The 14,665-nt window shown below is 39.6% G+C and overlaps 1 protein-coding gene and 1 non-coding gene across 6 annotated transcripts in view; both read left to right on the top strand.

The window, feature by feature from the left end:
• Positions 1-14,665, top strand: part of Cep78 (centrosomal protein 78) — a 41,846-nt gene that overhangs the window by 21,300 nt on the left and 5,881 nt on the right. For all 5 annotated transcript variants that reach the window (XM_090329613.1, XM_090329612.1, XM_090329610.1 and 2 more), the window contains 4 exons: positions 213-258; positions 2,473-2,604; positions 11,796-11,873; positions 13,732-13,895. In XM_090329613.1, coding sequence (XP_090185739.1) covers positions 213-258; positions 2,473-2,604; positions 11,796-11,873; positions 13,732-13,895 — 420 coding nt within the window. The remainder of the gene's footprint in view (positions 1-212; positions 259-2,472; positions 2,605-11,795; positions 11,874-13,731; positions 13,896-14,665) is intronic.
• LOC150065014 (small nucleolar RNA SNORA42/SNORA80 family) lies at positions 9,612-9,743 on the top strand. Its single transcript, XR_016535042.1, has one exon. It is a non-coding gene; the product is annotated as a small nucleolar RNA SNORA42/SNORA80 family (small nucleolar RNA).

Genomic DNA, 14,665 nt, shown 5'->3' with positions numbered 1-14,665 from the left:
ATTGATACCCCTTCTCATGGTTTTGTCCCCATCTCCACCCCTTCCCAAAAAGCCTTATTCTTAAATGTTTGGTTTTCTCTGTAATATAGCTTTCACTGTACTTAATTTGAGATCATTTAGTTCTATGTAGACAATGTATATAATACTATTAAGTGTGATTTATTGATAATATATTTATATCAAACTAATATCATTTGTTGATATCCTTCTAGGGGTTTTCCATTAATTAAAACTTGTGATATAGCTAATCATCTGCAGGTATGTATTTTTTAATCATATTTGTAACATAAAGCAGGATTGCATAGGTGGAGGGTTATCCTCTAACTTTAAGCTGAACAGAATCTTACAAAAAACATTTTCTTCCTTGAAGTAAATCTTTTCACAACTTTCTGGAATAGACCTGGTAGTTCACCTATAGATAGGATGCTCTTTCTCCAGCCCACATATCAACTTGCCAGTGAAACAAATTTGACCACTACTTCTAACACATGGAGCTAGTATATTCAAACATGTCCAAAAGTTTTTAAGAAATGGAGTTCTGGGTGTGTGTGTGTGTGTGTGTGTGTGTGTGTGTGTGTCTTATCATTCTTAAATCTAGAAGAAAGAAGCAAATGCCAGAGCCCCTGCTTTCTCAGGCTTTTCTTCCTCCCTTACCAGACATGTCCTGCCACAGTCTTGGAGCAAGCTGATGGTATCACAGGATCCAGTTTTCCTTTCTAGTTATCCTAGGGGACTCTAGGATCTCTGTGAAAGATGGCTGTGGGCAATTGAGAAGAGCACCTTAGGTTTTTACTCTGAATCTCAGTACTGCTCTGGCACACCTAAAAGCCAGGATGTGATCCCACTCTACCATAAAGATTTCCATATACGCAAGATTTTCCACTTACAATACATACTAAGTTTAAAGATCTGTTTTTCGTGTAGGTATGTAATGCTAGTCCTCTGTGTTGATCAGTAGACTTCTTTTTATAGGATTGTGGCTAGGTCAGTCATTTTTTAAAAGATAGAAACATTAGCCGGGAGTTTGGCCTAGTGGTTAAAGTGCTTGCCTAGAATGCATGAAGACCCGGGTTCGATTCCTCGGTACCACATACATAGAAAAAAGCCGGAAGTGGAGCTGAGGCTCAAGTGGTAGAGCTCTAGCCTTGAGAAAGCCCAAGGACAGTGCTCAGGCCCTGAGGTCAAGCCCAGGACTGGCAAAAAAAAAAAAGATAGAAACATTGACTAGTAAAGTAACAGTGAAACCTAATAGAATTTTATTGGTAATATACTACATTTGTCCTAGTTTTTTGTTTTTTATTTTGAGACCATCCTGAGGCTTGAGTTTAGGACCTAGGTACTGTCCCTGAGCTTTTTTATTTTCTTCTTTGTTGGTCATAGGCCTTGAACTCAGGTCCTAGGCATTGTCCCTGAACTTCACTAGGGGCTAATGCTCTACCATTTTGAGCCACAGTGCCACTTTTTCGTTTTCTGGGGGTTATTTAGAGATAAGGTTCTCACAAACTTGCCTTCTCAGGCTGGCTTCCAACCATAGTCCTCAGATCTCAGTTTCCTGAATAGTTATAAACAGCTTCTGGCTGCCCCTGCGCTTTAAAAGTTCAAAGCTAGTGTTGTACCCCTTTGAGCCATAGCTCCATTTTCAGCTTCTTGGTAGTTAATTGGACGTAAAAGAGTCTCAACAGATTTTCCTGCTTCAGCTGGCTTTGGACTATAATTCTTAGATTTCAGCTTCCTGAGTAGCTGAGATTACAGGTGTAAGCTACTAGCACCTGGCATAATGGGTCAGTTTTAGTCACATATATGTGTGTGTGTGTGTGTGTGTGTTTGTGTGTGTATGATTTATTTAAAGCCATTTCAATGTTTATGAATTGCAGTTAGCTGAATGACATATTATTCAGTCCTTGCTAATAGATTTTCTTCCTAAAACAACCTAAATTTCTCTACACTTTTTTGTCTGATATAAGGGAGTTTCTCAACTACAGTGTCAAATTGGCCTGAGGTGGAAAATTTTATCCTAGTCCTTCATTTAATTACATGAAAAAGAAATTTAATAATTAGAAATTCCAACTTTCTTATAAGTATTTTTTTTTTTTTTTTTTTTGCCAGTCCTGGGCTTGAGCTCAGGGCCTGAGCACTGTCCTTGGACTTTCTCAAGGCTAGAGCTCTACCACTTGAGCCTCAGCTCCACTTCCGGCTTTTTTCTATGTATGTGGTACCGAGGAATCGAACCCGGGTCTTCATGCATGCTAGGCAAGCACTTTAACCATTGGCCAAACTCCCGGCTCCTCTTATAAGTATTTATGACAGAGTTTGATACAGTAACCTCAAGAATTAGTGGCATTTTGCTGTGTTGTTCATCAACTAAGGAATAGTGAAAGACATTTCTAATAATGGCTTGAAATTTCAGAAAGACTTTGTCTTTAACAAGTAGTGTTTGGTTTGTTATTATCAAATCTGTCTTTTCTGTTTAAGCAAGGAGATTTTCCTGTGACTGTGACAGTAGAGAGTCCTTCATCCTCTGAGATCGAAGAAATTGATGATTCTTCAGAAAGTGTTTGTGAAGTACCTGAGAAAACCATTTCAGTAAAACAAGAGGCATTACAGGTACAGAGCTGTATAAATACAGAAATATTTCAAAATACAGAAATTATTTCAAACTATAGTTGGCACTTGGCAGAAGCTCATTTGTGAAAAGCCCCTGGGGCAACTTTTGTTATATGGCACTAAATGATTCCTTACATTAGAATAAGGTAAGAGAAGCACATGAGGCCTTTTTAGAATTAGATTTAAGGAGAATTTTAGTGCTCATAAAATATGCTCAAGAAATTGAGTATTGTATGTAAACAATGGAATTACTATTTTTTTAATTGTTATTATAAAAATGATGTACAAAGGGGTTACAGTTACATGAGTCAGGTGATGAGTACATTTCTTTTTTTTTTTTTTTTTTTTTTTGCCAGTCTTGGGCTTGAGCTCAGGGCCTGAGCACTGTCCTTGGACTTTCTCAAGGCTAGAGCTCTACCACTTGAGCCTCAGCACCACTTCCAGCTTTTTTTCTATGTATGTGGTACCGAGGAATCAAACCCGGGTCTTCATGCATGCTACGCAAGCACTTTAACCACTAGGCCAAACTCCCAGCCTGAAGAGTACATTTCTATTGAGACAGTGTCACCCCTTGCCTTGCTCTTTCAGTTTTTCACTCCCTTCTCAGTATTTTGGTTGTTTTGTTTTGCCAGTCCCAGGCTTGGGCTCTGGGCCTGAGCACTGTGCTTGAGTTTTCTCAAAGCTAACACTCTACCACTTGAGCCATAACACCACTTCTGGCTTTTTTCTCATTTATGTGGTACCGAAGAATCGAACCCAGGTCTTTGTGCATGCTAAGCAAGCACTCTACCACTAGGCCAAACTCCTGGTCCCGCTTCTTAGTATTTTGAAAGCCAGAGAATGGATTGGATTAGCTGAACTTTTTTATTATGAAGACAACGTAACTTTATTTTTATTAATTTTATTTTTACCAGTCCTTGGATTTGAGATCAGGGCCTGGGCACTGTGCTTGAGCTTTCTCAAGGCTAGTGCTCTACCACTGGAGCTATAGCACCACTTCTGATTTTCTCTGTTTATGTGGTACCAAGGAATCAAACCCAGGTCTTTGGGCATGCTAAGCAATTATTCTACCACTAGGCTACACTCTTGGCCCATTAACTTTATTTTCAATAAAAGTGAGATGAAAATGTTTTGTTAACTGAAACTTTTCATAAAATAAAAATATATAAAACCTACATTGTATTATTTTACTAATCTGACATTTAGTGTCATTCTATTTTTTCTGTTTGTGTGGACAAAAGAAAATGTGGTTAAAAAAAAACATTCTTTCTAGGTTAAAAATATTATAGTTACTTGATTCCTGCTTTAATTACAGAGCTTACAGAAATAATGATTAATTTTTTTCTTAATACTTGGGATTAAGCCTTAGGCCCCACACTTGTTAGGCAGTGTTCTCCCATTTGAGCTATGTCTTATATATCTTGGATTGTTGTTGTTGTGGACCCAGGTGCTGTACCTAAACTGTTGTGCTCTGATAGCAGTGCCATGGTTTTAATTAACGGTTCTCTCATTTTCCATGCAAATTGAACATCTAAAAACATCTTTTAAAATTGTTACTATAAAGGTGATATATGTATAGAGGTGAACATTTTTACGCAGATGCTTTTGCATCTTTGTTCCTTTTCTAGGAAGAGTTCTTTTTTTTTATTATTTTTTTTTTATTTTTTTATTTATTTATTTTTTTTTTTGCCAGTCCTGGGCTTGAGCTCAGGGCCTGAGCACTGTCCTTGGACTTTCTCAAGGCTAGAGCTCTACCACTTGAGCCTCAGCACCACTTCCGGCTTTTTTCTATGTATGTGGTACCGAGGAATCGAACCCGGGTCTTCATGCATGCTAGGCAAGCACTTTAACCACTAGGCCAAACTCCCGGCCCTATTTTTTTTTTATTGTAATTAGTAAAAGGGTTACATGATATTTGCCAGATAGAAGGTGCATTAATTCACATACATTGATACCCTTTCACATGTCTTGGTACCCATTACCCTCCCCCCCACCCACTCCCCACCCCCCACCCCCCGTCTTGGTTTTCCCCCCTTCCCTATCAAATTTCAAATATCCAAATACAAATAAATTCAATATATCAGATAACAAAGTGAGATACTATACCAATATGAGATAACCAAGGGACAGCAAAGGAGATGAGAGACAACATAGTACATTAAGGACAACAATCATTCATTGTTTTGTTTCAATATCCTGGAGGTCCTTTCAATTAGCTTCACATTATATGGCCTTATGTATCAAGATTTTGCTCTATTGCAGATCTCTGCTAGTAGAGCCCAAGGTTTCTACTGATTATGACGAATGAGGGAAACCATTGAGCCTAAGTTCCTTTGAGTCTGGCTTACTTCACTTAATATGATTTTTTCTAAGTCTAGGAAGAGTTCTTTCTATGTAGTCCAAACTGGTCTTGAACTTGCAATCCTTCTGCCTTCATCCCTAAGTACTTTTATTACAGGTGTGTACCACCATGCCAGGCCAGGAAATGTAGTGAATCCTTTTTTTCTTTGGACAGTCCTGGCGCTTGAATTCAGGGCACAGCACTGTCCTTGGACACTTTTTGCTTAAGGCTAGTGCTCTGCCTACAGCACTTGCGCCATAGCACCACTTCCAGCTTTTCTTTCTGTGTATGCGATACTGAGGAATTGAACCCAGCATTTCCTGCATGCTAGGCAAGCACTCTACCACTAGGCTACGTTCCCAGCCCCTGTTTAATCTTGTTTTTCCCTTGTCATGTTTAAGTGTTAGCCAACTATCAAGTGGATTCTGATTATGTATTTGGGAATAATACAGTAGACTACACATGAAATAGTGAAGAAGCCAGTTAATATAGGATATCCCAACTATCCTTTTCTAGAGTGAAAAATCCACACTTGCTATTCAACTTTTCCTCAGATAATTTACTTTTTCAAAGTTGAGGATTGTGGATGTAGGCTGGGTGTCAACTTCCCTATATAAACCATCACATCCAAGAGTAAAACTCTGGTTCGCATGGCTAGATATGGAGCTGTGTCCACAGAAGTATTAGATTCTGCTCTGTGCATATGCTAATGATTGTTTTTCTCTGTTCTACAGGTTCAGTTACATTAATTTTCCACCCATGCTATTTTCTATATATGTTGGAATCTCTTCTATTTTCTTGCTGTGGATCTGCATAATTCTTTAAACCATTATTTTAGATGGTTCTTAAAAGAGAGAACTTAGGGCTGGGAGTTTGGCCTAGTGGTAGTGTGCTTGCCTAGCATGCACAAAGACCTGGGTTTGATTCCTCAGTACCACATACATAGAAAAAAGCTGGAAATGGTGCTGAGGCTCAAGTGGTAGAGCTCTAGCCTTGAGAAAGTCCAAGGACAATGCTCAGGCCCTGAGCTCAAGCCCAGGACTGGCAAAAAAAAAAAAAAAAAGAGAGAGAGAGAACTTAGAGGGTTTTCAGCACATCTTGAATCAGAAATTAGCTGTAGTCTCTAATCTTGGTCTCTTTCCTAATGGCTATCTACACTTAGAAATGCCACCTTCTGGACCTGGGATGTAGGTGAGCACTGGCACCCAGATAATTTTGTATTTTTCTATTGAAAAAAAAAGGAAAGAAAAGGTAGGTGCTGGTGGTTCATGCCTGTAATCCTAGCCACTCAGGAGGCTGATATCTGAGGATTACAGTTTAAAGCCAACCCAGGCAGGAAAGTCCATGAGATTCTTATCTCTAAGTGATTATCAAAAAACTAGAAGTGGAGACCTGGAGTGTAATAGGACTCTTACCCACTGTTTAAACAAAATATATGATATCACAACTACTTTGGAAAGTATTTTGTATGGTCAGTTGGAAGCATATAAATGCCTAGAGGTCTGTGTTTTCCCAGGATATGTACACAAGAAAAATTCACAACAAACAAGGTCTGTATGTATTATTTCTAGCAATTAAATCTGGGGGAAAGAAAAACCACAAATGTCCATTAAGAATGAGAAATTAGGGGCCAGGAGTTTAGCCTAGTGTTAAGAGTGCTTGCCTAGCATACATGAAGACCTGAGTTCTATTCCTTGGTACCACATACATAGAAAAAGCAGAAGGTGGTGCTATGGCTCAAGTGGTAGAATGCTAGCCCTGAGAAAGCCCATGGACAGTGCACAGGCCCTGAGTTCAAGCCCTAGGACTGGCAAAAAATAATAATAATGATGAGAAGTTATTTTCACAGCCATAAATCAAAGTGAAATTTAAAAATAAAGCTCCTTAAAATCAAATGAACTACAGCTACATGTACCACATATACAGACACGTACATAATAGGTGATTTTTCTTTTTAAGAACAATATTGAGGGGCTGGGAGTTTGGCCTAGTGGTTAAAGTGTTTGCCTAGCATGCATGAAGACCCGGGTTCGATTCCTCGGTACCACATACATAGAAAAAAAAGCCAGAAGTGGTGCTGAGGCTCAAGTGGTAGAGCTCTAGCCTTGAGAAAGTCCAAGGACAGTGCTCAGGCCCTGAGCTCAAGCCCGGGACTGGCAAAAAAAAAAGAACAATATTGAGTGAAAAAAATAAGGTCAAGCAAGGTGGCTCAAGTGTGCAATCCTAGCTACTCAAGAGGCTGAGATCTGATGATCCCAGTTCAAAGCCAGGTAGGGCATGAAAATCCATGAGACTCTTATCTCCAGTTAACCACCAGAATACTAGAAGTGGCGCTGTGGCTCAAGGGTTAGGGCTCTAGCCTTGAACTAAAAAGTTCAAGGACAGTGCCCAGGCCCAGAGTTCAGTCTCTACAACTGACAAAAAAATTTAAAAAAGAAAAACAAAGGAAGGAAGGTAGGTCAGAAGACAGCAGGTCCCATGATTCCTTCTAGATAAATTTAGCACTAGATGAAACCAAACTATTTTGTTAGATCTGCATGTCTATAAAGGAAGTGGTTATAAGAAAGCCTAAGATAGCGGGGCACTGGTAGTTCATGCCTCTTCTCTACTTGGGAGACTGGGAGCTGAGAATCGCAGTTCAAAGCCAACCAGAGCACGAAAGTCAGTGATACTCCTATCTCCAATTAACTACCAGGAGCTGGAAGTGGAGCTATGGCTCAAAATAGTAGAGCACTAGCCTTGAGCAAAAGAGTTCAGGGACAGCGCCCAGGCCCTGAGTTCAAGTCCTCTGACTAATCAACAAAGAAAAATAAAAGCCTAGGATGACGTTTAACGCATGAAAAAAGAGAACTTGTGATGGGGATTGGACATGGAAGATGTCAGAGGTGCTGGGTTTTAAACCTCTACTCTTAAGCAGTGGTTTCACGGATATTCCTGACAGTTTTGTTCTGTGTACTTTCAACATTGAGTCGGTTCACAACTAAAAACATGCTTAAAGCATTGATTGCCTTGAAGGAGCTGAATGTGTGAGTGGAGAAGAGATGACTAACTTTAATCAAGAGTCTTTAATTGTATTCATGTGTTCATTTTGCTTTAGTCTGGCATACGATGTATACCAGCTCTTCTGAACATTTTCAGTGTGTAACTCATGTATAAGTAACAAAAGTGTATGGAGTATGACTTTATCTCCATCTTATAGTTGGGAAATTAAAGCCTAGAATTATTAAACTTGATCAAGGTTTTACAACTAGTAGGTGATGTCAGAACTTTGACCCTAGAAAGCCTGAGTTTTCAAAAAAAAAAATCTCAAAAAGGAAATTTAATTACTAATTAGTTGAGAAAAGAAATGCAGATTCAACAAAGAGAAAGCTTTCAGTATTCAATTGGAAAAAAAAACACATTCTTTCACACACACATAAACAACTTTGTTTTTCAGCAGTGTTGATTGCTTGCTAACTGTGTGCTAGGCCAGGAGGTGCTGGGGATAAAATGTACCTTCCATCAAAAGACTTATACCTTTCATATAAAGTAAGCCAGTAGTTCATGGTAAAGGTGATGCATCCAAACGTTAGGTTCCCTTGCTAATAGCAGCGTGAAACTTAGAAAAGATTTATAGAAGACAGTTTGGACATGTCTCAAAATGTTCACAAGATCTAGTAATGTACCCAGCTCTGAGAAAGCTGAATCACTTGGATCTTAAGTTCAAGGCCTGTCTGGGATATATTGTGAATTTCTTTACAATATTGAAAAGTTATAAAATAATTTGAGCATTTAGTTGAGTGACTAAGTGAACCAATAATACCCCTCAGTTGAATATTTTATGTTTCGTTTAAAAGTCAAGGTTGCGAATCCTGTGATGTGAGAAAATCCTTTCAGAATTAAGTGAAAGAAAGTTGGACATAAAAGTTTGACATGCATGTTGATTGGAGCTGTGTTCCAAAAATAAAGTCAGCTTGGAATAGAGTGTAGAAGAGAACAGAGGGAACAAATGACAAGGAAAATTAGAGAAAGTGGATACAATGTTATTGAAGTAGTGGAATACTTAGAGTGATTTTACTTTCTAAATGTTTGATGCCATATTTTCCTTAAAGAGCATGACTTGCTCTCTGAGGGAATCCTGAGGCAGAGGACCAGGCACAGGGCTCTGTGCTAGTGGAGATTGAGCCAGAGGATCTCCAGTTCAAGGCCAATCTAGGCTAATTACTGAGATCCAGAGGGTCTCCAGTTCAAGGTCAATCTGAGCAACTACTGAGACCCTGTCAAGAAATTAAAAAACTGGAAGAAAAGACACTTTTTTCTCATGCCAATGTGACATCATGTTCTAACGTCTTCCACTGTAAGAAATTATGTCATATAATTGTACTTAGATATCTTTAGAACAACTCAAGAATAGATAAAAGGTCAGGCACCAGTGGCTTATGCCTGAATTCCTAGCTACTTAAGTGGCTGAGATCTGAGGATCATGGTTCAAAGCCAGCCCTGGCAGGCAAGTCTGTGAGACTATCTCCATCTAATCACAGAAAAGGCTAGAAGTGGTGCTATGGCTCGTAGTGTTAGAGTGCTAGCCTTGAGCAAAAAGATGCTCAGGGACGTCACCAAGGCCTAGAGTTCAAGCTCCATGACCAGGAAAAAAATTAAAATAAAGAGCATACAAAAAGAATGGAATGCACAGATTGGATTTATGGCAGGCTCATCCCCTTGGGCCTCTCATAATGTCCCATGCCAGAAGATACTGGCTCCAAACTGTTTCCTGGCCTCTACCTGTGGGCTTACTGTCACTGAAGGGGGTTTCACAGAGGAAAAAAAAAGAAGAGGCCAGGCACCATGCCAGTGGCTCACAAAGCTTCTTGGGAGACTGAAATGTGTAGATTTTGACATGAATCCAGCCTGAACAGACAAATCTGAGAAATCCAAGAAACTTTTATCTCCAATTAACCAGTTAAAAAGCTGGAAGTAGGGAGCCAGGATTTGGCCTAGTGGTAGAATGCTTGCCTAGCATGCACAAAGACCTGGGTTCGATTCCTCAGTACCACATACATAGAAAAAGCTGGAAATGGTGCTGAGGCTCAAGTAGTAGAGCTCTAGCCTTGAGAAAGGACAGTCCTCAGGCCCTGAGCTGAAGCCTAGGACTGGGGGAGAGAGGTAGGAAGCTGGAAGTAGAGCTGTGGCTAAATTGGTAGAGTACCACCCTTGAGCATAAAAAGCTAATAAGCAAGAATTTGAAGGCCTGAGTTCAAGCCCTAGTTCTGGCACCAAAGGAAAAGAAAAAAGGAAGAAAGAACTAAGGGAGGAGCCGAGAGCTTGGCCTAGTGGTGCTTGCCTAGCATGCACGAAGACCTGGGTTCAATTCCTCAGTACCAGATACACAGAAAAGTCCAGAAGTGGTGCTGTGGCTCATGTGGTAGAGTGCTAGCCTTGAGGAATGCCCAAGGACAGTGCTCAGGCCCTGAGTCCAAGTCCTGGGACTGGCAAAAAAAAAAAAAAAAAAGCTAAAGAGGATTTTTTTGTTCACTATGTCCTTCAGACTGTCCTGATCATCTGGAGGTCTGGGAGAATCTGATTCCTTGTCCAGTCAGGGAATTGGCCTATTTCAGTTCCCATATTTAGGACTGAGATTCCTTTTCCTCACTAGCAGTCATTTGGGTGAGCCTCTCAGCACTTAGAGACCCTTCCTTACATTTCTGGCCATAACAAAGCTACCAATAGAGACTTTCCCTAGTGCCTTAGGTTTAACTTGGAAGAGCCTTGTCCTTTTCAACGGGTTGCCTAATTGTGAAAGTTAGTTACTTTGTGTACCTTAATTATATTCTAGATGGTTGAAAATGAGGAGCTAGGGCAACCAAGAAAGAAGAGATACTGTGGGCCATTTCAGGACACTCGGATGTTGCATACCACGAGTAGTGACCCACTTTTGAGAACTTGAGTGTCTTCCTTGAAAATGATGAGTGTTTTCCCATGTGCATGGTATTTTTGGACCTTGATAAGAGGGATGGTCAGTCACCCAGCTTCCTGAATCCAAAGCCCAACTACTGTTGAGCTCATGATGAGACCTTGTGTGTGTTCTCTATTTTTCCCTGCCTTGGTTTTCTTATATTTAAAAAGACAGAGCCTGGCACTGGTTGTTCTATAATCCTAGCTACTTGGGAGGCTGAGACTTGCAGGAACCCAGTTCAACATCAGCATGGGCAGAAGAATTTATGAAGCTCCATTTCCAATAATAAAAAGTCAGGTTGAAGATGTGGCTCAAGTAGTAGACTCAGCCATGCGCTGAAAAGCAGAAGTCCTAGTACCTGCACACATACAAAGAATAGGAGAGTTGATATTTATATTTTCCTTGTGAAGTTTTTAATAGTTGAATGAGAAAACTTAAAACAATGTTTACCATGTAATAAAATGCCTTCAAAAGGCTTTTTAGAAATTGCATTTTCATTTTATTTTATAATTATTTCATGTGTTAAACATGTTAACAGTTTTTCCTATTATAAGGAACCCATAAATAACAATCTTAATTTTCCTTTCATTGCCTTGGGGTTTTTTTTTTTAGACTCTATACGTATGTGCTCTTGTTGGAAAAGGGGGATTTGAATAAATCTACAATGTGCTGTATAATCTGCTTTAAATTAAGTACATCTGCTTTGTTTTGATCACAAATCTCATTAGCATGCTTTGCTACTTTAAGTAGAGGACTGTGTCACCTCAGTATCATACCAGTGTTTACCTCTGGCTCTGCTCATGAAGACCTGGTGAAATCTGTAGCTGAAGAGCTTGTGTATGTGCGGGGAGGCATGGATGGGGTACGGTTATTCAGCACAATGAGTATGAGTTATAACTTTCACTTTCTTAATACCAGGAAAAATTAGAGGCTTGCCTAAAGCAGTTAAAGGAGGAAAGAGTAATACGACTTAAGGCTGATAAACGAGTCAGTGAGGTAAATATGTCTTTTCTCATATTCTGAGTTAGTGATTTGTCTTCTGTTTTAAAACTAATACCATGCCAAGTACTGGTAGCTCATACCTGCAATCCTTGCAACTTGGGAAGCTAAGATCTAATGATCATGATTCAAAGCCAGCTTGGGCAGGAAAATCTGCGAGACTCTTATTACCAGTAAATCACCAAAAAGCTGGAAGTAGAGCTATGGCTCAAATGGTAGAGCACTAGCCTGGAATAAAAAAGCTTAGGGATAGATCCCAGGACCTGAGTTCGAGATTCTTCCCTCCACAGATAAAGCCATAGTAAGCCATCTATGCATAAATACCTAAACTTCAATAGGAGAAAATGTAGTTTGTTGCATTTTTATCTTTGCATTGTATATACTGTCATGTGGTTATATTCCAAAAGTTTATTTTAAAAATGCAAAACTTAAGCTGGGCGTGGTGGCTCACTCCTGTAATCTAGCTACTCTGGAGCCTGAGATCTGAGGATCAAGGTTCAAAGCCAGCCTGGGTACAAAAGAACTTGAGACTCTTATCTCCAATTAACCTCTAGTAAATGGGAAGTGGGGCTTGGCTGAAGAGTAGGGTGGTAGCCTTGAGCTGAAGAGCTCAGGGACAGTACCCAGGCCCGGGGTAAGGTGGTAGCCTTGAACTGAAGAGCTCCGGGACAGCACCCAGGTTCAAGCTCCATAACCCACTTAAAAAAAAAAAATGCAGAACTTAGTTGGGCTTTGGTAGCTTATACCTATAGCTACTTAGGAGACTGAGATTTGAGGATCATGGTTCAAGGCCAGCCCTGGCAGGAAAAAGAGCCAGCCCACTGGAAAACAAAAAGTGGTGCTGTGACTCAGTGTGGTAGGCTCTGGCCTTGAACAAAAGAGCTCAGGGCTGAGGCCCTGAGTTCAAGCCCCATGACTGACGATAAGTAAAATTTATAAAACTTTGTCTCCCCCAAGAGTTTTATATGTCAACAGCTTATTTTGTATTGATGAAATGTACTTATTAGGGTTACATTGCATGTACAGTAACAGATGCCTAGTAAGAGTGAAGTAGCAAGGTAAGTAATATAAAGAAGAGCAAGATAACGAAAAGTTGGTAAGAGAGCACAACACGCATAAAAGCTAGAAAATTCTATATATAGACTTTATTACTCCAAACAGAGATTAAGGGAGGATCTTTGGAAGTATATCTGTTAGGTTGAAGGACACTCAGGAAATTTTGGACACCTGATTATTTAAGGCACCTGATGATACCAAAAGTCTATCAGGAATGAAATGACCATTGTGAGAGACACAAGTGTGGGGCTAACTTGTGATTTTAGAACATGGATACTGACAGGGTGAGCTATAGGGAATAAACAGAACCAGGAAGCCAAGAGGAGGTGGATGGATATTGGTAGTTGTATGGTATGATTTGAGACTTTCAAACATGTGCATTATATGTTAAGCTTACTAAAATTAATCCTTAACATTATATCATGGTTATCATTTTGCTCAGATATGACTATATTTGATTTTCTCATTTAAAGAGAACCTTGGCTAATTTTCTAATGTAGAATGATCCACTATGAATTTAACCAGTTAGATGTATGATCTTATGAAAGATTGTTAATGGAAAAAGTAACTGACATATTATCAAAGTGTTATATATGAAGTTTTGTCAAGTATCTTCAAGAATTGGCTATATGTTATGGTTACTGCCTTTCCAGTGAAAAATTAATTATAATTAAGTTACATTTGTAAAAGGTTTTGTTTTCTCAAAAACTGTTTTCTTTAGATGAAAGAAAACCACGTCTCATGTTTTCAATCCCATGTTTTTTAAAAATCATCTCATGTTTTCAATCCTCTCTTTTAGCTAGAAAATGAAAATGCCCAGTTAAGAAACATAAATTTCTCGCTGTCTGAAGCCCTTCAGGCACATTCAGCGACAAGCATGATCCTGGATGATGGAGTTTTGGGCAGCATCGAGAGTTCTTTTCAGAAGTTCCATGCTTTCTTGGATCTCCTTAAAGATGCCGGGTTAGTTGATTCTCTGTGGAGCAATCCTTGCCCATGATTTTAATGCTCAGTAGCTGCAGCCTTTGTAAGTTATACTCATTCTGTTACTATAAACAATATGCTTGATGTTTTATTTTTGTTTTTGTCCTGATCCTAGGGCTTGAACTTAGGAACTGAGCACTGTCTTAGCATTTTCTTGGTAGGCTGGTATTCTACCACTTGGGCGAGCCACTTGTACTCCCTTTTTGGTGGTTAATTGGAAATGAGTCTCACAGACTTTGCTGCTTGGGCTGGCTTTGAATCCTAATCCTCCGATCTTAGCTTCCTGAGTAGTTTAGTATTACAGGTATAAGCTACCAGCACCCAGCATACTTGATATTTTTAGTAGAGAATTAATTTTAAAAGAAATACAAAAGGGCAGACTTACCCTGATAGACACACCATCTTAAAAACTAAACTCAAGATAGAATAATCAGTAGGTATAATTCTTGGTAAAGACTAACTTAGGGGGGCCAGGAGTTTGGCCTAGTGGTTAAAGTGCTTGCCTAGAATGCATGAAGACCCGGGTTCGATTCCTAGGTACCACATACATAGAAAAAAAGCCAAAAGTGGAGCTGAGGCTCAAGTGGTAGAGCTCTAGCCTTGAGAAAGTCCAAGGACAGTGCTCAGGCCCTGAGCTCAAGCCCGGGACTGGCAAAAAAAAAAAAGACTAACTTAGGGCTGGGAGTGTGGCCTAGTGGTAGAGTGCTCGCCTGGCATACATGATTCTTGAGTTTGATTCCTCAGTACCA

The sequence above is a fragment of the Megascapheus bottae genome, chromosome 3 (assembly GCF_031878675.1).
Source record: "Megascapheus bottae isolate mThoBot1 chromosome 3, mThoBot2.hap1, whole genome shotgun sequence".
In the NCBI taxonomy this organism is placed as follows: domain Eukaryota; kingdom Metazoa; phylum Chordata; class Mammalia; order Rodentia; family Geomyidae; genus Megascapheus; species Megascapheus bottae.
This window is presented reverse-complemented; position numbering and strand designations above follow the sequence as displayed.